This window comes from Coregonus lavaretus (genome assembly GCF_964263955.1).
Source record: "Coregonus lavaretus genome assembly, chromosome: 7".
NCBI lineage: Eukaryota > Metazoa > Chordata > Actinopteri > Salmoniformes > Salmonidae > Coregonus > Coregonus lavaretus.
The window spans coordinates 55,279,221-55,304,998 of record NC_139994.1 but is presented as its reverse complement, the minus strand read 5'-3'; the positions used below and the strand labels follow the sequence as shown (position 1 = coordinate 55,304,998).

The 25,778-nt window shown below is 44.6% G+C and overlaps 1 protein-coding gene across 2 annotated transcripts in view; it reads left to right on the top strand.

Moving 5' to 3' along the window:
- Nucleotides 1-25,778, top strand: part of LOC311132987 (inactive ubiquitin carboxyl-terminal hydrolase 53-like) — a 69,356-nt gene that overhangs the window by 23,095 nt on the left and 20,483 nt on the right. For both annotated transcript variants that reach the window (XM_084166397.1, XM_084166396.1), the window contains exons 5-14: nt 2,902-3,012; nt 3,928-4,010; nt 4,201-4,285; nt 4,886-5,032; nt 6,887-7,036; nt 9,419-9,587; nt 11,355-11,507; nt 12,640-12,786; nt 20,114-20,927; nt 23,974-24,041. In XM_084166397.1, coding sequence (XP_084022523.1) covers nt 2,902-3,012; nt 3,928-4,010; nt 4,201-4,285; nt 4,886-5,032; nt 6,887-7,036; nt 9,419-9,587; nt 11,355-11,507; nt 12,640-12,786; nt 20,114-20,927; nt 23,974-24,041 — 1,927 coding nt within the window. The remainder of the gene's footprint in view (nt 1-2,901; nt 3,013-3,927; nt 4,011-4,200; nt 4,286-4,885; nt 5,033-6,886; nt 7,037-9,418; nt 9,588-11,354; nt 11,508-12,639; nt 12,787-20,113; nt 20,928-23,973; nt 24,042-25,778) is intronic.

Genomic DNA, 25,778 nt, shown 5'->3' with positions numbered 1-25,778 from the left:
TTTTTAAGTGCAATTTGGTCAGGAATGTCATGTGAACCATTCTAACATTATTTTTATTTTTTTTAGGGGGTAGATCAGCTTTAATATTGCAGATAGATTGTAACTTCCATCAATGTAATTGTCTGCATCACTTCCAATCCCCCATATGTTTTTTTCCCTCGCATACATACATACATACATACATACATACATACATACATACATACATACATACATACAGTGAGGGGAAAAAAGTATTTGATCCCCTGCTGATTTTGTACGTTTGCCCACTGACAAAGACATGATCAGTCTATAATTTTAATGGTAGGTTTTATTTGAACAGTGAGAGACAGAATAACAACAACAAAAAACAGAAAAACGCATGTCAAAAATGTTATAAATTGATTTGCATTTTAATGAGGGAAATACGTTTTTCACCCCTCTGCAAAACATGACTTAGTACTTGATGACAAAACCCTTGTTGGCAATCACAGAGGTCAGACGTTTCTTGTAGTTGGCCACCAGGTTTGCACACATCTCAGGAGGGATTTTGTCCCACTCCTCTTTGCAGATCTTCTCCAAGTCATTAAGGTTTCGAGGCTGACGTTTGGCAACTCGAACCTTCAGCTCCCTCCACAGATTTTCTATGGGATTAAGGTCTGGAGACTGGCTAGGCCACTCCAGGACCTTAATGTGCTTCTTCTTGAGCCACTCCTTTGTTGCCTTGGCCGTGTGTTTTGGGTCATTTTCATGCTGGAATACCCATCCACGACCCATTTTCAATGCCCTGGCTGAGGGAAGGAGGTTCTCACCCAAGATTTGACGGTACATGGCCCCGTCCATCGTCCCTTTGATGCGGTGAAGTTGTCCTGTCCTCTTAGCAGAAAAACACCCCCAAAGCATAATGTTTCCACCTCCTCCATGTTTGACGGTGTGGATGGTGTTCTTGGGGTCATAGGCAGCATTCCTCCTCCTCCAAACACGGCTCGATTTTGGTCTCATCTGACCACAACACTTTCACCCAGTTCTCCTCTGAATCATTCAGATGTTCATTGGCAAACATCAGACAGGCCTGTATATGTGCTTTCTTGAGCAGGGGGACCTTGCGGGCGCTGCAGGATTTCAGTCCTTCATGGCGTAGTGTGTTACCAATTGTTTTCTTGGTGACTATGGTCCCAGCTGCCTTGAGATCATTGACAAGATCCTCCTGTGTAGTTCTGGGCTGATTCCTCACCGTTCTCATGATCATTGCAACTCCACGAGGTGAGATCTTGCATGGAGCCCCAGGCCGAGGGAGATTGACATTTATTTTGTGTTTCTTCCATTTGCGAATAATCGCACCAACTGTTGTCACCTTCTCACCAAGCTGCTTGGCGATGGTCTTGTAGCCCATTCCAGCCTTGTGTAGGTCTACAATCTTGTCCCTCACATCCTTGGAGAGCTCTTTGGTCTTGGCCATGGTGGAGAGTTTGGAATCTGATTGATTGATTTATTTTGATTGATTGCTTCTGTGGACAGGTGGCTTTTATACTGGTAACAAGCTGAGATTAGGAGCACTCCCTTTAAGAGTGTGCTCCTAATCTCAGCTCGTTACCTGTATAAAAGACACCTGGGAGCCAGAAATCTTTCTGATTGAGAGGGGGTCAAATACTTATTTCCCTCATTAAAATGCAAATCAATGTATAACATTTTTGACATATTTTTTTGTTATTATTCTGTCTCTCACTGTTCAAATAAACCTACCATTAAAATTATAGACTGATCATTTCTTTGTCAGTGGGCAAATGTACAAAATCAACAGGGGATCAAATACTTTTTTCCCTCACTGTACATACATACATACATACACACATCCTTTAAAAATATATATTTCCCTTTATTATCTTCCAACCCCACCACCCCTTCCCTAATTGGAGTAAACTAGTGAACAACAATGCTTAGGCCTCTCCTTCCAGCTTATACATACTATATACATTTTATGGACACAGTCAATTTGACAATGATTCTATTTTGTTTGTTTTTACTCCTGAACTTCCTCTACCCTCAACTTCTCCGATCATTTTCATGATGTCTATCCGATTTGCTTCTATATGCCATACCATATCTTTCTAACTGTGCTCTTTCACAAAAGCTCTCAACCTATAACCTATATACTTATTATGATTATTATGGACACAGTATGCTTACATTATTAGTTATCTTGTTGTTATTGGTTGTCATTCTAACATTGTTACAACTGATTTAATTCTGTGTTTAATTCTCAGTGGGCGTTACATGTACGTTTCGCTGTGTGCATGTTCATATTTGGCAAGGCCATATAGGTATTCTCTCTTTTATCCTAATAATCCCCTAATAACCATGTGAATCTTAGGTTCACGTGCGTAAATTCAAGACGGAATCAAGGCCCTGTAATTTATGAGCAGAATTAGCCAGTGTCAGATTAAATGGCTGTGAAATTAGGAAGGTCTAAAAGCAGCCTGACTGTTTCATAAACCCAGTGGGATTCTGTATCAACATGAGTGAGTTTCAAGTGGAGGCCGCTTGCACTCAGACTGGTTCCTTAACTACAGTAGTGAGGCACTGCATAACTCCCTAGCTGTTAAACGTCACAAAACAATACAGGTTTATACAGATGTATCAGGGGGAAGTATTGGTTTACCAGACATGATTTTTCTCTTTACTGGTACATTAAGGAAATAAGTGTATAGCTGAGGGTGAGTTGAGGGTAATACATGCTGAGGAAAAATTATTGGCTGATGATTGCTAATATTTCAATAGAGTGGGACGATTACCAAAGTTTCAATTTGGAATTGTGAATATTCCTATGGATAAGCTCAAGCTAACTTTGCTAAAGGTGTTTCGGTGAAAACTGTTACCTGTATGTTTTGACCCATTTCTTATCGGCATGCTATATTTCCACAGGAGAATATTCTGGAGCGGATCCACCTGCACATTGTGCCTGAGGAGACCGATGCCTGCACCTCCAAGTCCTGCATCACACACCAGAAGTTTGCCATGACACTCTATGAACAGGTTAAAGGAAACTCCTAGCATCTGGTAGCACACACAGACACAGACAGACAGACAGGTCCAAATCCAGTTGCAGGCACAGGGATTACACACACACACCCCATCCGGGGGTACAGCAGCAGCCACATGGATCACTGTCTGAGATAGGAGCTACCCAATCCGTCCCATCTCCAGAGTGGGTCTGCTACTCTGGAATACAGAGGGGGGTTTTCCTCAGATCCCTCCCTCCCTGCCCTGCCGGTATGATGTTCATCTCCCTAAACCCCAGAGCAGTCTTGTCGTCAACGTATCAGACAGCTTTGATGCAGGGTTTGATGGTGATGCAGAGGTGGCCAACTCTCCTCCCTGAGAGCAAGAAGGTATGCAGGCCCTTCTTCCAGCTTGCTTTTACACACCTGATTCAGTTAATCAGCTGCTCAACAGGACCTTAATTAGTGGAATTGGGTGTCGTGTGGCGTTGGGACCGCTGGGGTCAGAACATGTCGTGGTCGAGTGCGCTGTAGCGGAACAGTTTGCTGTGCTACGGGTACAGTAGGGTTGGAACAAAAGCCTGTACACCCAGTAGCTCTCCAGCAGGAGGGTTGCTTTGATGTTTCGGTAGAGGCCCTATAGTGTAAAAGCCAGCAGTGCTGTGGACCAGAGTTGAGAAAGGAGGCAATAGATTAAGTCTGAAGACCGGACACGAACCAAAACCCACCCCACCTGCCACTTTTCCTCTCAACTGACAAACACTCTACTCTCTCCCATCACAGTTCACACAAACACCCCAAAGTAGTAATTTCCCCATAACTGCCCCCAAACTACTACACCTCGCGAAATGACACGCTGACTTGATAATTAGTGCTTGGCTGTGGCTAAGCGGCGCCTAGCTAACGGCCATGTGTCTGTGTTGTGTTCCTGTTCCCCTCTCCCCTGCAGTCTGTGTGCCGTAGCTGTGGGGCATCCTCCGACCCCCTGCCCTTCACTGAGCTAGTGCATTATGTCTCCACCACTGCCCTCTGGTAAGCCATGCTTATTGACGTCACACAAAACACACATTTCTCTATGTTTCTCTTAGGGTTACTGAGTGACTTTTGTAGCTTTGTCTCTCTCTGTAAACACTTTCTCTCACACTCTTTCTGGTTCTCTCACACTCTTTCTGGTTCTCTCACACACTTTCTGGTTCTCTCACACTCTTTCTGGTTCTCTCAGTCAACAGGTGTATCAGAGGCGGGACGAGTCATTTGGAGAGCTCCTGCAAGCTGCCAGCACCGTAGGGGATTCCCGCAACTGTCCGGTAAGTGTCTGTCCTTTCAAGCATTAAGAAAATCATACATTGAAGTCAATGGCAGTTTTGTGCAAAAACTAGCGCACACATATCTCAAGTCAGGATGCACCTCCATTCTCATCACACTAAACAACTATTAGGAGGGGAAAGTCAGAAAGTCACTAGCAGGACAACAGCAGAAACCCCCCCCCCCCCACTGTGAAGTTGTATTTAGGGTTCTTGTTAGTTAGTTGTCTGGTTACTTTGCTTAGCTAGTTAGTTAGCTAATAGAGCTGGGACGACAGCAGTATCGCAATATTTTTTCCATGGCAAAAATGAAAACACGAAGCCAATCAAACTCTTTGGTCCTTTAAAAACCTGCTGTATGTAAAATATTGTGTGCTATAACTTGGAAAATAAATAAATGTGACTGGATGACAACATAATGATGTCTGTTTCCAACATTAGGGCTGTTTTCCTAAAGAAGTGAAATCCACTTCGTGTTTTGTTTCCTTGCCACGATACAAACGAGGATTGCGATACTGGGATCGTCCCGGCCCTGTTGGCTAAGCTGGTTAGTTAGCTCTGCTCCCCTAGTTAACTGTCTTCTCCCTCTCTCGCTGTCACCAGAGTAACTGTGGCCAGAGGATCAAGATCCGCCGGGTCCTCATGAACTCCCCGGAGATCGTCACCATCGGCTTCGTGTGGGACTCAGACCAGTCAGACCTCACAGAGGACGTCATTCGCTCGCTGGGGCCACACCTCAACCTCTCTGGGGTAAGGACGGCAAGCCAGCAGGGACAAAAAGCACAACAGATGGATTATATTACTACGAAGCTCAGTTCAATAGTGTAGCGCAGTCTTTCCCAATCTTGGTCCTGGAGACCCCAAGGGGTGCACGTTTTGGTTTTTGCCCCAGCACTACACAGCTGATTCAACGTTTTTATTATTTGAATCAGCTGTGTAGTGCTAGGGCAAAAACCAAAACGTGCACCCCTTGGGGTCCCCAGGACCGAGTTTGGGAAACACTGGTGTAGCGCTTTGTCAAAGTCAGTCTGCTCTTGTGTTTCGTTTAATGAAAGTGATGGGTTGTAGATAAAGTAAAGAAGGTTCAAACACTGGAGAAGAATCTATAGAATTCAGAATAGGAAAGTGTCATGAAAACAGTTGGATCTTTGATCGGGGACAAGGCAAAGACCTGTGAAGAAAGTTAGAGATGGCCAAGAACCTCCACATATGTTTAAAACACGTCTAATTCTCGACTGTCAGCCCATAATAAAACAGATTAGTCAAGTAGTCTGATTTTAAAATCGCCAAGGCAGTGATTGCACCTAAACAAAATGGCCGCCTCACCTCCCCAAATGCGAACCCTGGAAATAGGAAAACAACAATAATGCACCATTTTCAATTGGTCGAACTCCTAAAATATGGTTAGAATCACTGCATTCTGGTTTTACTCTATTTGCTTTCTGTCTTTTTTGTTTGTTTGTTTGTTGGAGCCTCCACAGCTGGTGTTCCTTGCCCTGGTTGTGTTGGGGTCAGTTTATTTTGGTGCCATGGAGCATATGGGGGAAATAAAGTGGGCTTTATCCCTGCGTAAGTCGGAGCGTTGCGTAAGCAGTGCATGGTGCAATGCCCAGTTGGCCCACGCTGCTGATCAAAAAGCCCCTGCTGCAGGGCCAGATCGTGTCAACGCCCCCTCAGTGCCACGATGGAAGAGTACAATGTTTATGTGTGATTGTGTGAGAGAGAGGGTGGGTCATAGAAAGGTTACATGTGAGTGTGTGTGTGTGTATATTTGTGTAAGAGAATGGTGCATGTGTGGAAGGTGTGGTCTGTGTATGAGTTGGGACTGTATGTTGGAGTACAGAGTGTCCTTGGCATTTGTAACACTCAACTCTGGCTGACACTGTCCCTGTTCCTTCAAGAAGAAAAGGAATGAGCTTCACTGAAACCTGCTACAAATCTAGAACAAACTGTCACAGACCAGGCCCAACATATTACACAACACCATCTCCCTTGAAGACTACAGGCACAGATTCCTCTTTTCCCCTTGTTTTGAGCGCATTCCAGAACTGGATTAGTCTAGCAGAACCCCCACCAAGTACCACAAAGGGCTTGATTCATACTCGTACTGTTCATGTGACTGTGCTGGGTGTCGGAGAAAACCTCCCCCCTGCCTAGGAATCCATTGTCTCCCATGGCCAAAGAGAACCGGCCATTCAGGAAAAACAAGAGGCTATTTCACAACCTCCTCATCCAGCGGTCTATTCAAACTGGTGGGAGGATGAAATTATACTGACGATCGCCTGAACTACCACGCTGGAAGCTGCTAGAGATGTGGAAATGTACCATGTAAGCGAGGCCAGTATCAATCCAAGTTGAAGGGCAATTTGACTGTCCAAATGCTAATGCATGTGGATGACAAACATGAATGTTTTGGTTAAATGGCTGTATATCTGACTGAGAAGGTTCTGCTGTGTGATAAAAGACTGTGTTAATCCATTGAGCTAAAGTCTACGCATTAGTTTGGGGAGCCAACCTAAGTCTTTAGGTCTTAGGGCAGGGTGGGAGTGTTTTGGGCTAAATTTAACCAAATAAAGTAATTGAAATGTGTGTGTGTGTCCGCAGCTCTTCTACCGGGTGACAGACGAGGACGCCAAAAAGGGAGAGCTTCTATTGGTTGGGATGATCTGTTACTCCAGCCGCCACTACTGTGCCTTCGCCTTCCACACCAAATCCGCCAAATGGGTGTTCTTCGACGACGCCACGGTCAAAGAGGTGAGGGTTAGGGATAGATATAGAAAAAGACATAAGCAAAAATTCCTCTAGTAAGGGAGCAAAAACACCACACCTCACCCAACACTCTCATAACATCTCACTCTTTTGCTGTGGTGACATATGCTGCTCGGACCATACACATATACATGCATGGACAGGCGCACGCCACACACACTCTCCCCTGTCTCGTTTGCTATAGTGATGCACACACCCACACACACACACACACACACTCTATGACACTGTGACAAGAAAAAGGAATTCACCACATCAAATAAAATTGTATTTGTCACATACACGTGTTTATCAGATGTTATAGCGGGTTTAGCGAAATGCTTGTGCTTCTAGCTCCGACGGTGCAGTAATATCTAACAATTTCACAACATATACCCAATACACACAAAACTAGTAAGGAATGGGATTTAAGAATATATACATATATGGACAAGCAATGACAGCGGCATGGACTAAGATACAGTAGAATATTATAGAATAGTAACTAAAGTAACATTTTGTTGGTAACTTTCTTTAAAGGGCTTCAACCAGTTGATTTGAAATAAAATCAGGAATACAATCTGACATGAGAGGATTTTCCAGGAAGCTGATGTATGATATCATGGGATACAAATCATCTGTTATCTGGAGCTAAAGCCTCCCTAGCCAGCAACTCAAAATGCAGAAATGTACTTGGTTGAGCTGATGAAAAGGAGAATGAGAGCAGGGAGCTCCCTGAGCCATGTCTTAACTCCATCGCCACCATCTTCCTATAAGGGCCACATCGATCACCATTCACCACCCCCGGGTTGATGAGCCTTCAGTGGGGTTGAAAAGTCTGCAATAATCACCAACACCCACACATGTTCGCAAGCGTGGGGACACACACACACCCACACACACACAGCAGCACTTGTACTAGGTTTTCCCAGTGGAAACTATTGAAGCACCTTCAGTCTTTCCCCAGTTAATTGCATCATCAGTCATCCACAGTTGAGCTACACTGTTTAGTGGACTTCCACATTTCAGGATATCAAATTGAAAAATTGAAAAATGTGTATTTTGTGTATGTGTTTAATGAACAACACTGGGTGTGTGTCCAGTCCATTTGACTGGTCTGCGGTGCAGGGGCTGGCTGGCTCAGAGTCAATCCAGCAGCAGTTTGTGCTGTGTATGCACTTCAGCCCGACTGGGACAGAGCACTACAGTACAGCACCCGAGCCAACCAAATAACACGCCATACACCTGCTGTGTTGCTACTCATTCTCTTATGGACTCACACCAAGTAATGAGGAGAAATACCCTACAGTTTATGGATAGCTTTTAAACCATATTTATATTTGACATTTATGGTTGCGGTTTGTTGACTATCATTCTTGTCATAATTGCTTGTATCATTTATTGCAGCACCAGTGGTTCAGCGGTTCCCCTAAGCCTATTTTGTTGTTGTTGTCCCAGGCGGGGATCAGTGCCCCCCCCCCCCCCCCCCCCCATTTTACTGTCACATTCCTTTCTTACTCTTTCTCTTTCCTGTCTCTCTTTCCTGTCTCTCTCTTTCTGCTCCTCTTTCCTTCTCCTTCATTTGGTTAATTAAGGAGCACACTAGCATCTGTTAGCCTCCAGTCTGCCTCTGTGGCGTTTTGTAGTGAGGCACGCGCCTAACTCTGCTCAGCTAATGTGATTGTGAGTGCTTTAGCACATAATATTCACTTAAGATCCAAGACAAAGGGACAATGTGCTTTCACAGTGCACCGCAATGTCTCCTTGGACATAGTTTTGTGTGGAATTCTAAAATGAAAATTCCTCTCTGAACAGTTCATGACATGCCTGAATACGATTTTTCTGGTCTATGGTCACCATACATTTTGAGGGTAATGGTTCAAAGAATATCCCTGAATTCAAGCAAGCGTTGTGTCAACATTTTTCCTCCATGGTTTTTGTTATTTGTGCGCTATCCATTTAAATGAGGCATAATATAGTGTATATACTCTGAGAAGACTATTCCTTAGAGCCCAAGCCCTTTTAAATGTATGAACCAATTCAATTACAAGTCAGCATTTTCTGAAAGATGTACTCAAAGGTACCTAACATTTACATATTTAGGTTTTGGCAACTGATGCTCATCAAATAAATACAGGCTTTTCGAAAGTAGTAAGGTGTATTGACTGGCACTAAACGACACATTTGGCTTCTGACAAGACCTCTCTGTCTAATGAGATGAGGAAACTGGTCAGTGCCAGTAAGACATAGGTGACATTTTATTTTCTTGTCACATTGGGAAGATGCCAGTTTTGCCTTTCTGCCTCTCAAGCAGGAGCACACACACGCGCACACACACTCTTCATGTGTCTCTCTATTTACCTCCTAGTCTCCTCTCCCCTATCTTAGATTGGGACCCGGTGGAAAGACGTGGTCACCAAATGCATCAAGGGCCACTTCCAGCCCCTCCTCCTATTCTACTCCAACCCAGATGGCAGCGCCATCTCCGTAGACGACGCCTCGCGCCAGAACAGTGACCGCTCCAACTACAAGTCCCCCGTCAACGGAGACGTCCAAGGTATACAAGACATCGGACAAAGGGACATTCTCTTTTCTTTCCTCTACAGGAAGAACTACACCACTACCCCTAGAGTCATGGAACTTTTACAGCACATTGAGGGAAATAACTGCCTACATTTGCATATCAAATCTATGCAAAAATATAGGTTTTTCCAGGATGCCAACAATATGAAGTCAAATGTACAATCACTTTTCATGGTGTTATCATCCCAAGATGTGACTTCAGGTGTTTTGCGATGGCGATGCAGTCTCTATCTCATGATCTCTTACTTGAGACCAAATGTGGTCTTGGTTTAGGTCTTTTGGAGACCAGATTCAAACGGCCCCCCTTTCCAAAATGGTTGAACAACCCCTTAGCTTCACTCGAGATGATTTCCAGGAACCACACACCACGTTTATAATTCATAGTTCCTTTTAATTCATGCTTAACATGGGGGATGCTATATTTAAGTCGGTGCAGTAAATTCACAGCGAGAGGGGGTCCTAAAATAAATGATTCTAAGAGTAGAGCTCTCCGGCACCAGCAATTTGGAATTAATGCCAGCAAGTGTTGCCAATGGTGTGACTGTGGTTACAACTTTTTTTAACAGCATGCACTAGCCAAATGACCACCACTGCCACAGAGCAGTGGGTCTCAAACTTTTTGGTTAGCATCTCCTTTACATATTTTGGTCAAAATTTGTGCCCCGTGCCAGACGCACATTAATTGCTTTTATTAATTGTCAGCCTCACCACATTCAGTCAGAGAGAGTCTCTAAAAAGGGTAACTACAGTACATGTTGCAGTGTGGAATTCTGTTCGGGCCACCATTTTGGCATCTTTTGAAGTCTCACAATGTGCTTGACATTTTCTTTTTTACTGTATGACCAGAAAAGACGTGCTGTTGACAAAAGTGACTTTACAAATACGTGCTGAACTTCAAAACAAGTTTGGATGCCCATCACTTCAGTTGGATTTAGGGTTGCAAAATTCTGATAACTTCACTAAAATTCCCCAAATCCCGGTTGGAGGATTCCCGAATTTCCTGCTTAATGTTTCCTGATTCCAGTAATATTCCAAACCGGGATTTCTGGAAAAGCTGTCAATTTGGGGAAAGTTCCTAGAATTTTGCACTCTAGTTGGATTACTGTTTATTAGTGTATTAGCTAATGGTGTTCCAACCTTTTCTGTACCACTCAATTAATACTTGATTTGATATCGAACTACGAGAGTTCATCAGCAGCATTGCCAACAGCGACGGCATTAAACATTTTATTTTTATATATTTTTTACGTTGACCTCGACCATAATACCCGTCGCTAAAGCCTCCCTAGAAGTTGTTGATGACGAGCTGAACATTTCTGTGTGAGGATTAAAAACCTCTGGATTTGTTTGGGGTGGGGTTTATCCCCCTTAATGATCCACTCTCTGAGCTGGCCTTGCCCCCAGGTCGTGATGTTGACTGCGGCTCACTGGCCTTCAGAGGCTGGCTTAAGAAGAAAGACAGAAAATGTACATTTGTTCAGTTCAATTTTCTCAAATATGTTAATTGGGTAGCGCTAAACTTTAGTTTTTTTGTTTACATTTTTCCAGAGATTTTTGGGATTTACTGAAAAGTGAACGATAATAGGCAGCTTATTTACATAATACCTAAGAATTGCTGTTTGGAATTGATCCCAACCCTGATTTGTCTCACCAGTAGAAACAGATCCATGAAGAGACATAGGCTATCCATATATAAAAATTAAATAATATTCTATCCCTCTCCTCCTTTTCGACCAACCAGCACCCGAGTCTCCACTTCCGGGCCCCAAGAAGCTGGATCTGACCAGGGAGAACCTGAATGCCCTATTGGGCCCCGGCAGCTTCAAACAGAAGAGCCAGACCCCTTCCACCTTTACCAGGGGCAGCGGCCAGACTAGCGGGGGCCGAGGACCAGGTACAACACAAGCGGTTGGGGGGGGGAATGGATATGATGGGAGACAGGGAGAGGGATGGGTATTTCTACATATAGCTATGGAAAATGGGTATTATCTGAGAGAGATTGGGGAGGTAGATGATAGATTGAGAGAAGAGACTGAAAGATGTGACGGGGTTAGAGGTAGAGGAGATTGGAGGTAGATTACAGAGCTACTGTAGAGGGAGGGGGGGGGGCATGGATAGAGGCAACCAAAGAGTGAAAGGGTAGAGGGACAGACTTTGAGAGGAGGAGTAAGGCCTGGGAGTGGGAGAGCGAGAGTGAGAGGGGGAGAAGGAGAGAAGGGGAGAGAGGGAGAGAAGGAGAGAGGGAGGGGGAGAAGGAGGGAGGGGAGGAGGAGGGAGGGGGAGGGGGGGGGGGGGCAGAGCTCAGAAAGTGGCCTTAATGATGGAACAGGAAGGGAATGAGGACAAATGTGAGCGAGGGATCAGGAGTATGTACACCTCCAAAGAGAAGAGACAAGCGAGGGGCCACGAGAAGCAAGGAAAGATCCTAAGGGCAGACTCTTTTAACCTCTGTCCCAAATGGTGCCCTATTCCCTATATAGTGCACTACTTTTAACCAGGGTGCTTCACAGGGTTGTTTGGTATTTTCAATTACCGCAGCACATACTTCTAGTTCTATCCATCGTATCTGGCTTTCTCCTACTTTACAAGAGAAGAGGCTACAAAGATGAGACTCAGGGAGGATTGGAGGAGAGAAAATGTCTTCCGCGGCACGATTGGTTCCACCTCAGTGCATTTCCCCCTGTGAAGCAGAAAAGCCCGGCGTATACATCAGCACATCGATCGGCCCTAAACTTCTCCTTAAACTCAGGACTGTTCAATGCCTCCAGGGGGCTAGTCAGGGGATAGAAGGGAGGAGGAGTAGAGGAGGGGTGGAGGTGGAAGATAGGGAGGGAGTGGGGGTGGCCTAAGTGACTGTAGTTTGTGTTGGGATTAGAGGTAGAAAGGACTTTACCCCTCCGTGTTTGACTACTTGTTCTTTTTGGTGTGTTATTCTCCTTGTATTGTCTATTGGAAGTCACTCTGTTTCTCAAAATGACTGAAATGGAATGTAGTGTAGAATATGTTTCTTTCTCCCTGTTGTGCAGTGAAGCTGGGCACCAGTGATCCTAAGAGCCATCTCAAGGACATCTCCAGAGAGGTGGTCCAGAAGGCAGGGGAGGTCCGGGGGATGCACCCCTCCAGGAGAGACCAGGACAGGACGGAGAGGAGGAGACAGGACACCCGCTACCGTGGTATGGAGCTATACACATACACACACACACACACACACACACACACAGGCAAATCTACACACACACACTACACACACAGAGAGGAACAGCAACTGATATGAAACAATAGTGGCATTGCACCATGCATGTACACACACACACACCAATGAAAAGACAATATTACCTTTGACACAATGCTCTACACAGTACACACACAACCCATCATTACCAACATAAAAATGCACAACAAACAAGCATGGCCAACCAGGCAGTGTGGTTTGGGAGCAATGTGTCAGGATGGGGATCATCTCTCCCTCCCTTTTTAATCAGGCCCTTCCACGTACTGTTCTTTCACTACTTGATACTGTTCTCTCACTACTGGATACTGTTCTCTCACTACTGGATACTGTGGTAGTGGCTATATCAGCCCTGTTCTACCGTATTGGTCCGAATATAAGACGGCCTTTTTTCCCCTCGAAATAGGTCCAAAAAAGTCGGGTCGTCTTATATTCGGGGTCTAGTATTCAGAGCGCAGTTTCTCTTCTTCGGCGCTCCCTTTAAATGTCAATACACATTCGCGGGCACAGATGGCGCCAAAAATTCGTTCCGGACGGAGGGAAGAGGCGTCCTTAACAACCAGCCCGTTACCGGTGTTTAAAGATGGAAAGACAGGCTGACCATTTAGAGACAAGTGGCTCAAAAGTGGGCCAGGTCAATAAACAACAGCGGAGGAGCTATGATGCCAATTTCAAAATAATGGTTGTCAATAAGGCAGAGTCATCTAACAACTGCCAAGCTGCCAAGACATTCGGGGTCACTGAGTGTAATGTAAGAAGATGGCGAGCAGAAAAACAACGTCTAAAAGATGCTAACAGTCAGCGAAAATCCTTCCGTGGTCCTCAAAGTGGTCGTTTCATTGAGGTTGACCGGAGGGTTTTTGAATATGTCAGGGAAAAAAGAAGTGAGGGAATGCCCATTACCAGAGCTGTCATCCAGGTTAAGGCCCTGGAAATCGCCAGAGAGCTCAACATCACTGGATTTAAAGCCAGCCTCGGCTGGTGTCGTAGGATGATGCGGCGTAATGGACTGTCACTTAGACGGAGAACGAGTTTGGCCCAACGCCTGCCGTCAGACTTCGGAGAGAAGCTGCTTTCGTTTCAGCGCTTTGTTATCAACCTGAGGAAGAAGCACTCCTACCCGCTGGATCAGATCGGCAATGCTGATCAGACACCCGTTTATTTCGACATGCCAACATCGGTGACTGTCAATAGAAAGGGAGAAAAGTCTGTGTTGGTGAAATCAACGGGCAACGAGAAGAGCCGCGTCACTGTCATGTTGACATGTCTCGCTGGTGGCAGCAAACTCCCCCCGTATGTCATTCTTAAGCGTAAGACTGTGCCAAAGGACCCAATGCCAGCTGGCATTATTGTGCGCGCCCAGGAGAAGGGCTGGATGGAGTCGGGGCTTGTAGTGGACTGGCTAAAGGTTGTGTGGGGCGCACGCTACGGGGGACTGAGGAAGAGGAGGAACATGCTCGTTCTGGATGCGTTCCGCGGACATCTGACTGAGCCCGTGAAAAGTCAGGTGCGAGCAATGAACGGGGATCTTGTGATCATACCAGGGGGAATGACAAGCCAGCTACAGGTGTTGGACGTAGTTGTGAACAAGCCTTTCAAGGATAACCTGCGAAAAAAATACACAGAGTGGCTCCTGTCTGGCAACCACGCACTCACACCGACCGGGAAAATACAGAAGCCGTCAGTCCGTCTACTGTGTGAATGGATCCTGCATGCATGGGATGCTATTCCCTCACAGAGCATCATCGATGGCTTTAAAAAATGTTGCATCTCAAATGCATTGGACGGCAGCGAGGACGACGTGCTTTGGGAGGAGCCGGTGGAAGCGGAGCAGCTGGGGAGCGATGACAGCGAGAGCGAACACAGCGGGGCAGAGGACGTGTGTGAGGGATAGAGAGACATCGGAGGAGAAGTTTGGCGAATTTTTGTTAAGTTTAGTTAAATGTGTGGCCTGTATTTTCTCTGTTATTTAAAAATGTTGCTTTATTATTGCTTGATATTAATTTTGAATCATACTGTACATAGTTTGCCTTTGTGTTTAATTCACTGTGTTTTTAATATTGTTATTTTAAAATAAAATGAAGTTCTTTGTTCGGCAAATCTAGTCTGCAAATCTGTTTTTCTAAATGTTTGTGTTGAAAAACGGGGGGTCGTCTTATAATCAGGGTCGTCTTATATTCGGACCAATACGGTATTTGGATTCCTAGCTGCTGTCCGTAAGTGCCATTTCAATGTCTTGAGTGTTCACATGACAGCGTTAGTGGAGTATGTGAGAGTAGGATCATGGCCCTGGACCCATATTGCTTATATCTAGGCCAGCAATAGAAATAAGGCAACATCTATGGTTACATGAGACCCACTACCACCCTCCTATAGCCTAACCCCTCCCATGCTACCATAAATAGTCCCTCAAAGGTATTGAGGTTTGCTGTGTGTGTTGGTGGGGGAATTACATGTAGATCGATTTGAAAGCAATCTCTAAATTGTTCATAAGAACGGAAATAGGATCAGCATACCCTCCCCAAAGCCCAACCTGAACCATTGGAGGAAAATGCCAAACTGATCATAGATCAGTGTCTACAGGCAACTTCACCCCTTTCCTCCTTGGTCTCTAACCCTCTGTCATATTTCCTCACCTGTCCTGTCGTTTCATTTCTGTGAACACCAAACGGGTTGGAACTAAGGGCAAGGTGCAAGGAACTGAAATTGAACTAGCCCCCATAGCCACCCTGTTAGCACCAGGCTCACGTCCCATTATGATTGAATGCACCAGGCTAACAGAGGCTAGCGTCATGGCCTTGATGAATGGTGATGCTGGAGGTGAGTTCATGTAAGTGGAATAAATCTATCTCTAATGCTGCTCGTGACCAGGCTAGCTCTCTGCTAAAATGCTGACTTCAAAGCTACTTGACAGTTTTAGTTTCAAGTTTTAATGTCACGTGCGCAAGGACAGTGAAATGCCTTTCTTGCGAGCTCTAAACCCAACAGTGCAGTAATCAATAACAATGTAATACTAAAAATAACATGAGGTAGAACAAAAACATACGAGAAAAATATGTAAGAAGGACTATTTATGGTAGCATGGGAGGGGTTAGGCTATAGGAGGGTGGTAGTGGGTCTCCTGTAACCATAGATGTTGCCTTATTTCTATTGCTATATACCTGGTCAGTTCCACTACCATATTTACAATGTGCAGGGATACTGAATCGATAGGGGTAGATATGTATAGGATAAATGATAAACAGAGTAGCAGCAGTGCATATGACAATTTTATGTGAGGGGGTGTGCGTGTGTGTGTGAGCAAATTATGATGTGAGTGTGTGTGTGTTGGAGTGTCAGTGTGTGTAGTGTGTAGGGCCCTGTGAGTGTGCATAGAGACAGTGGAAAAATAAAATACAAGGATCAACTCGGATAATCCATGTACCTATTTTGTTAGCTATTTAGCAGTCTTATGGCTTTTGGATAGAAACTGTTCAGGAGCCTGCTGGTGTCAGACTTGATGCACCAGTACCGCTTGCCATGCGGAAGCAGAGAGAACAGTCTATGGCTTGGGTGGCTGGAGTCTTTAACGATTTTCTGTCCCTTCACAAAAATAATAGCAAAATAAGAAAGTTAGCATTAAGGTCAGATAGGGAGAGTTGGTGTCAATGGGAGACATTGGCGTCATCCTATTTTCTATATAATGCACTACTTTTGACCACAGGGCTTTGGTCAAAAGTAGTGCACCATGTACGAAATAGGTTATCATTTGGGACATTGCAGTTAGTGTTACCAGGACACATTTTTCCCTGTTTTCATCTTGCATAGTGTAACTGTGTTGACATTTAGCTTCCAACCCTAAATGACAAGCATGCTGTGTTAGCATTGCTACACATGCATAGTTAGACCATCTTTGTCTTTGTCGCACGTGCGTACACATGCACGCACACACACAGCTAGACCAGTTCACAGAAACTCTTACATAGACGGACACACATGCACAAAATCGCACGTAAAATATCACACGAGTCTCTCACACACACAATGTGAACAGCGTAAGTTATGTTCGAGGTGATTTAACTCTTGCACGCCCCGTCAGCAGATTCCCTATCCGTAGCGACTCCATCTCTCAGGGGAGGTTACATCCGAGGCGCTGTGGAATATAACCTCCCATAACTCTTTCTGCACACCTGAGACTCAGTGAAGGCCTCAATCCAAGATCACACGCCCTGTCATGCTATTAATGAATATTCATATGGTGATTTAGACACATTTTTATATCAGGGGACTTCCAGTTATAAAACGTACAGTTGAAGTCGGAAGTTTACATACACTTAGGTTGGAGTCATTAAAACTCGTTTTTCAACCACTCCACACATTTCTTGTTAACAAACTATAGTTTTGGCAAGTCGGTTAGGACATCTACTTTGTGCATGACACAAGTAATTTTTCCAACAATTGTTTTCAGACAGATTATTTCACTTATAATTCACTGTATCACAATTCCAGAAAATGATGTCATGGCTTTAGAAGCTTCTGATAGGCTAATTGACATCATTTGAGTCAATTGGAGGTGTACCTGTGGATGTATTGCAAGGCTCAGTGCCTCTTTGCTTGACATCATGGGAAAATCAAAAGAAATCAGCCAAGACCTCAGAAAAAAAATTGTAGACCTCCCAAACGCCTGAAGGTACCACGTTCATCTGTACAAAAAATAGCACGCAAGTATAAACACCATGGGACCACGCAGCCGTCATTCCGCTCAGGAAGGAGACGGGTTCTGTCTCCTAGAGATGAACGTACTTTGGTGCGAAAAGTGCAAATCATTCCCAGAACAACAGCAAAGGACCTTGTGAAAATGCTGGAAGAAACTGGTACAAAAGTATTTATATCCACAGTAAAATGAGTCCTATATCGACATAACCTGAAAGGCTGATCAGCAAGGAAGAAGCCACTGCTCCAAAACCGCCATAAAAAAGCCAGACTACGGTTTGCAACTGCACATGGGGACAAAGATCGTACTTTTTGGAGAAATGTCCTCTGGTCTGATGAAACAAAAATGTAACTGTTTGGCCATAATGACCATCGTTATGTTTGGAGGAAAAAGGGGGTACCTTGCAAGCCGAAGAACACCATCCCAACCGTGAAGCACGGGGGTGGCAGCATCATGCTGTGGGGGTGCTTTGCTGCAGTAGGGACTGGTGTACTTCACAAAATAGATGGCATCATGAGGAAGGAAAATTATGTGGATAAATTGAAGCAACATCTCAAGACATCAGTCAGGAAGTTAATGCTTGGTCGCAAATGGGCAATAACCCCAAGCATACTTACAAAGTTGTTGCAAAATGGCTGAAGGACAACAAAGTCAAGGTATTGGAGTGGCCATCACAAAGCCCTGACCTCAATCCTATAGAAAATGTGTGGGCAGAACTGAAAAGGCGTGTGTGAGCAAGGAGGCCTACAAACCTGACTCAGTTACACCAGCTCGGTCAGGAGGAATGGGCCAAAATTCACCCAACTTACTGTGGGAAGCTTGAGGAAGGCTACCTGAAATGTTTGACCCAAGTTAAACAATTTAAAGGCAATGCTCCCAAAAACGAATTGAGTGTATGTAAACTTCTGACCCACTGGGAATATGATGAAAGAAATAAAGCTGAAAGAAATTATTCTCTCTGCTATTATTTTATTTATATTATTTCACATTCTGGTGATCCTAACTGACCTAAGACAGGGAATTTTTCCTAGGATTAAATGTCAGGAATTGTGAAAAACTGAGTTTAAATTTATTTGGCTAAGGTGTATGTGAACGTCCGACTTCAACTGTACATCCAGACCAGTACAAATGTAGCATGTGTGGGAATAAAACCCACAACCCTGATGTTGGAGGAACAATGAATGCTCCATCCAACAGAGCCATTGGACCCAGTCATCCTAATGTTGAATAATTGTCCCTTAGTGCATCTTCTGTTAGTCTTTGATGAAGCGCTTTCAGTAAATATAGTTGGACGGCAATTAAAAGGGCATATATTTCACAAGTTAATCTTTACTGCATACCTTACTGCATACCTTACTGCATACCCCTCCCATTGAATAACATATCACTGTACTGCTCCAGTGGAGATGTCTAGTCTAGTCATATTTTTCGAAAGTGGCCGGCATGACTCTGTCTCGTACACACACAAACAATTTGTCCTCAGTCATACACATCCCTAGGCAACAGACTCCTCTATTCAAGTAGTCATGGACAGCCAGCAGGGAGTACGTATACACACACACACACACACACACACACACGGCCACCTTTCATCATTAATATCTCCACAGACATCACAGCGTGAGGTTGCTACCCATACTGCTACGCCACGGAGACACACACGGCATCCCGCCGTCCATTATTTGTACCTTCCTCATGTCTACAGACGTACAATAAACCACAACCTCATTGTTCCCATACCCCACTACACCCCTGCGGTCTTCCTTAGAAAACCCTGTGTCTGGCTTGGAATGGCATTAAAAGTCGAGAGTTGTTGCACTTGGCAAGGTTTTCACATTACACTGGCATTTGGCATTAAAGGCAGCAGTTTGGATAGTACGCCAGCTCGAGTGCAATGTTGGAATCAGCATTTCCCCCGTAGAAAAAGTGACTTTCTTAGCGACATCAACCAGAAAAGGTTATTTTCCTAAGGATTTTTTAAGGTCCTCTCCTCCCACCCTACTTTGGCCTCGGAGGAATTGATGTGACTCAGTGGGTTTTGTTTGCCTCTTTTCAGACAAGCCTTGGCGACTTTGTAATGACAGATGTGTCATTGACTGTGGTCCTCTGTAGCTCAGCTGGTAGAGCACGGCGCTTGTAACGCCAGGGTAGTGGGTTCGATCCCCGGGACCACCCATACACAAAAATGTATGCACGCATGACTGTAAGTCGCTTTGGATAAAAGCGTCTGCTAAATGGCATATTATATTATTATAGATGTCGCCCAACGTGTTTATTTTGTCTCATATTGTAAGAAAAACATGGAAGCTCTAAATACGTTTTGCTGGATGTTTTCTACCTCATTGTAGCCAACAAATTTGAAGAGGACAGCAGCTTTTAACATCTAGGGTAAATGATCTTGATATTTCTTTCATATTTGAACAGCAATATCTGTAGAAAAAGCTTACCACATCCTTGTAAGTAGCAGACAGACCTCTAGGCCAATGTCCTTACGAAATGTGTACCCACACACTGTCCATGTCCTCCTAAACACTACACTTGAATAAATTCTCATAAAATCCCGCTCTCTTTCCTTCAGAGCCAATACCAGAGAGGTACTCGCGCTCCGCCTCCCCGCCGGAGAATTGCTTCAAGCCGCACCTGTATGCCAGCCAGGGCAAAGGGCCCACCAGGACCGAGAGGACCCCCCACTTTGGCGGCAGGTCCTCCACTCATGAGGGGCCTCCTCACTCCAGTGTCCAGGTACTACCAGCCCTGCCCAGCGGCGGTGGGGGCTCCGGTGGCGGCCATTACAGCCGGAGACTGGAGCAGCTTTCTAACGGCTACGACACGGACAGCAGCCAGGACTCGCGGGAGCGCCCTGGGAGCCGGGACGGTGGCCGTAACTCCAGTTCTAGCAGCAGTAGTAGCAGCAGGCCAAGACGGCCATGGAAGCCCATGCGCGAGGTGCTAAACGTGGATAGTGTGATAAGTGGCGTTGGTGGTGGTGGAGGGAGTCAGGCGCACCGGCAGCACAGTCCCCACCGGATACCCTCCAGCCAGGAGGTGGCGCCACCCTCCCCCGAAAGAGACAGGGACCGGGACTTCACATGGGGCGGGTGCGAGGAGCACAAGCCCAAGAGCCTGATGACCATCTACGAGGACGAGCAGCGGCCCGAGACTGGCGGCAGCCGCAGTTCACTGGAGTCGGAGGGCAAGGACAGGTCAAAGGGCAGCACGGTGATGGCGAGCACGCTGAAGGTGCGCAGTGACAACTGGAAGTTCCAGCGCACCGAGTCGGGATACGAGAGCAGCGACCGCCTTAGCAACGGCTCGGCTAACCTGGACTCGCCAGTTGTGGAGAACTTCACGTCCAAAGAGCTGAGGCCCATACCTGAGGTACACCTGACAAGGTAAACAGGAGTGTTCTTTTCCGTCTGCTGTTGATTCTCTTAAGATCATTTGAAGCATTAAGAGATTTAGTTAATATACAGTGCATTCGGAAAGTATTCAGACCCCTTGACTTTTTCCACATTTTGTTACATTACAGCCTTATTCTAAAATGGATTAAATTGTGTTTTTCCTCTCATCAATCTACACACAATATCCCATAATGATGAAGCAAAAACAGGTTTTTAGAATTGTTTCGTAATTTATTAAAAATAAAAAACTGAAATATCACATTTACATAAGTATTCAGACCCTTTACTTTGTTGAAGCACCTTTGGCAGCGATTACAGCCTTGAGTCTTCTTGGGAATGACGCTACAAGCTTGGCACACCTATATTTTGGGGAGTTTCTCCCATTCTTCTCTGCAGATCCTCACAAGCTCTGTCAGGTTGGATGGGGAGTGTTGCTGCACAGCTATTTTCATGTCTCTCCAGATATGTTAAATCGGGTTCAAGTCCGGGCTCTGGCTGGGCCATTCAAGGACATTCAGAGACTTGTCCCGAAGCCACTCCTGTGTTGTCTTGGCTGTGTGCTTATGGTCGTTGTCTTGTTGGAAGTTGAACCTTCGCCCCAGTCTGAGGTCCTGAGTGCTCCGGAGCAGGTTTTCATCAAGGATCTCTCTGTAGTTTGCTCTGTTCATCTTTCCCTCGACCCTGACTAGTCTCCCAGTCCCTGCCGCTGAAAAACATCCCAACAGCATGATGTTGCCACCACCATGCTTTACCATAGGGATGGTGCCAGGTTTCCTCCAGACGTGACGCTTGGCATTCAGGCCAAAGAGTTCAATCTTGGTTTCATCAGACCATAGAATCTTGTTTCTCATGGTCTGAGAGTCTTTAGGTGCCTTTTGGCAATCTCCAAGCGGGCTGTCATGTGCCTTTTACTGAGGAGTGGCTTTCATCCTGGCACTCTACCATAAAGGCCTGAATGGTGGAGTGCTGCAGAGATGGTTGTCCTGCTGGAATGTTCTCCCATCTCCACAGAGGAACTTTAGAGCTCTGTCAGAGTGACCATCGGGTTCTTGGTCACCTCCCCGACCAAGGCCCTTCTCCCCCGATTGCACAGTTTGGCCGGGCAGCCAGCTCTAGGAAGTGTCTTGGTAGTTCCAAACTTCTTCCATTTAAAAATGATGGCGGCCACTGTGTTCTTGGGGACCTTCAATGCTGCAGAAATATTTTGCTACCCTTCCTCAAATCTGTATCGGAGATCAACAGACAATTCCTTTGACCTCATGGCTTGGTTTTTGCTCTGACATGCACTGTCAACTGTGGGACCTTATATAGACAGGTGTGTGCCTTTCCAAATCATTTCCAATCAATTGAATTTACCACAGGTGGACTCCAATCAAGTTGTAGAAACATCTCAAGAATGATCAATGGAAACAGGATGCACCTGAGCTCAACTTCCAGTCTCATAGCAAAGGGTCTATAAATAATCGTATTTTTATTTTATACTTTTTTTTGCAAACATTTCGCTTCATCATTATGGGGTATTGTGTGTAGATTGCTGAGGAAATGTTTTTATTCAATCCATTTTAGAATAAGGATGTAACGTAACATACATTCCGAAGGCACTGTACGTGCACACAGCAGAATCTACTGAGGTTATTATGCTAGGGTTTTCATTTGTTGGCTCGGCAGTGTGTCTTGTTTGGCGATAATGATCCCAACTAGCTGACGACTGCTCTCCTCCCAAGAGGCGCAGTCAGTCGATGGCCAACGCCAGTCTGACCAAAATACATTATGCAATCCAGCGTCTACTGACAATAGTGTAGTCATTATAACAACATAGTTCAATATGTTAATTCATCCCTATGTATATATTTCAAATTGATTAATATATTATATAAATACATTACTCAATGAGTGAATTATCTGTTTTCGATGAGTCAGTACTATGACTATATGGGACTATATATACTGAGTGAACAAAACCATTAAGAACACCTTCCTAATATTGAGTTGCACCCCAGCTTTTGCCCTCAGCACAGCCTCAATTCGTCGGGGCATGGACTCTACAAGGTGTCGAAAGCGTTCTACAGGGATGCTGGCCCATTTTGACTCCAGTGCATCCCACAGTTGTGTCAAGTTGGCTGGATGACCTTGAGTGTGAAAAACCCAGCAGCGTTGCAGTTCTTGACACAAACCATACCCCGTTCAAAGGCATTTAAATATTTTGTCTTGCCCATTCACCCTCTGAATGGCACGAATACACAATCCATGTCTCAGTTGTCTCAAGGCTTAAAAATGAGTCTTTAAACCTGTCTCCTCCCCTTCAGCTACACTGATTTGAAGTGGATTTAACAAGTGGCATCAATAAGGGATCATAGCTTTCACCTGGATTCACCTGGTCAGTCTGTCATGGAAAGAAAAGTGTTTTGTACACTCAGTGTAGGTACTTTATTTAGACCAAGATATCCATGTCAAAATCGGTAAGTGAAATCTCTCTAAAAGGCCTTAATGTAGATAATCTCTTTACATGCGTCTGTAGATCACTGAACTTCATTGCTAGTTGATTTTAAGAGGTGATAGTGCAACTGTATTGAAACACTCTAGCTTATTGTGTTAACACCTCTCAATTCAGTGCTCCATTCCTGTTAGGTCACAATTAGTATTGACTCTTCTCAGTCACCTGAATTCATCAATGCACCAACCGAGAAGAGAAATTGATTTTAGCCATACATGTACTAAAATAAAAAAGCAGTTTTGTAGATTAGTATCAATTGGTAGAGCATGGCGTTTGTAATGCCAGGGTAGTGGGTTTGATCCCCGGGACCACCCATACGTAAAAATGCATGCACACATGACTGTAAGTCGCTTTGGATAAAAGCGTCTGCTAAATGGCATATTATTATAAATCATTCACAGAACAAAGTAGTGTGGAGTGGATTTGGTAGTGGAAAAACATGCATGTCGAGAGACACCATACAAAGGGACATGCTTAGAAAGAAAGGCCTTTGTCATGTGGTGTCAGCGTTTGACTCAACCCTTCCCAATTTGTGAATTTCAGGGACCCCTTCCCTCACTGGCGAGGTGACGACTCCAAGACCGACATCTTGCATTCCTCCTTCTCCTATGGTAAGCACTACAGGGTAAAGTTTCCCCTACAGTAGGTACAGATCTAGGATCTGCTTCCCCTCCAAACACTGTGGTAATTCACCATTAATTGTCCGGCCTTCCCATGATGCTTTGTGCCAGTTGCCTTTCGGCCCTCACGTACACAACTCCTTATTTGTTTTGCTAGTTTTTTACACTTGCTTCTCAGGTATTTTTAATGATGTTGTCCTTGTTTGTTAGTTCTCAGAAAAGCCAAAGCATCTGGGAAAATTCTCACTTTTGCCCAAAGCAAGAACACGCAAAAAATATTAAACGAGGCAGCTGTGCTAATTTTAAGTCAATATTTTGGTGACCTGGATGAGACCTCATCTAGACTATATTGATTATTGTGTAAAGTGACGATGAGTGAAAAAGAGGCAGCTGAACCTTTCCGATGGTAGGAAATATAGTTTTCTGTCAGCCTCTGTGTCTGATATGGAGGGAAGGAAGACTGGTGGAGTCATTATCATCAGAGAATGATAATCTTTGTCATTAGGTCCTAAAGTTTAATTTCCCCCGAGAAGTTTAATGTGAAGTATAAGGTCTAGAGATATTAAGAAACACCACTCTGTAATTTCCTTGATTTATGGTCCCATCAGTTGTGCTAAGGTCATAGCCCAATGGTGGAGATTCTGTATGGAAGTACATGTGAGACCGATTCCTCATTTACTGGATCTGACCTTTTCCAGAGGAAAGTTAATGTGTGCTGTGCAGTGCATAGAGTAATATGATGTGTCCTGCCCTGAACAATGCATGTATGAGCATGAAAAGTGGCGTGGAGAGGGGTGAATATCAATGTAAAAAGTATTTTAACACTTAATATGTAAGGTCATTTTTAACACTTAAGACTTAATCAACCAGTTTCAAAGAGAACTGAAACTGAATAAAAGCCAGGTTTACAACTAGCTATAAAAGCAATTTTCTGCCCCCAGACAGGATAGAGGGAGATTAGTTGACATGAATAGCAGCAGGGGGGTTTGCTGCTCAGACTAGGGGTGTGAACATCTAAATGAGATTGGGATCCTTAGATGATTACCAAACCGGCTCCGCTCGTGCATGCGTCCGCCCGCCTGCCATCGTGCGCATGATGATTTTGTCTATCCCCACCAGACACATTTATGACACGCAGGTTAAAATACCAAATCCAACTGTGAACCAGCTATATTAATTTGGGGACAGGTCAAAACAAATATGAAATCTTAATGGACATTTAAATAGCTTGCTGTTGCTAGCTAATTTGTCCTGGGAGATGAATATTGGGTTGTTTTTTTACCTGAAATGCATATGGTCAATTTCTTTGCTGGATCTTTGTATAATGTTGGCCCATTTTGAGTCACACTAAATCCTGTGTTCTCTACTCTAATAATTAATCCACAGATAAAAGGGGAAACTTAGTTAGTTTTTTGTTTGTTTTCTTTGATTCATCTCTCCTCGTTCATTCTTCTGTGGATTTTATATGGCGGTTGGCAACCAACTTTAAGGTGAACTACCGCCACCGACTGGAGTGTGGACCTCGTTCATCTTTCAATCACCCACGTGGGTATATGCTCGTAAAAAAGAATGAGTAGATGGGCGAGGTGGGACTTGCTGAGCGTCCAGCGTCTATAATAGAACCAAGTTCTATTTTAGCGTTTGGCTACACAGACACGCGCAAGCAGTTTGGATTAAATGATTAACATGTACAGTGCCTTCAGAATGTATTCAGACCCCTTGACTTTT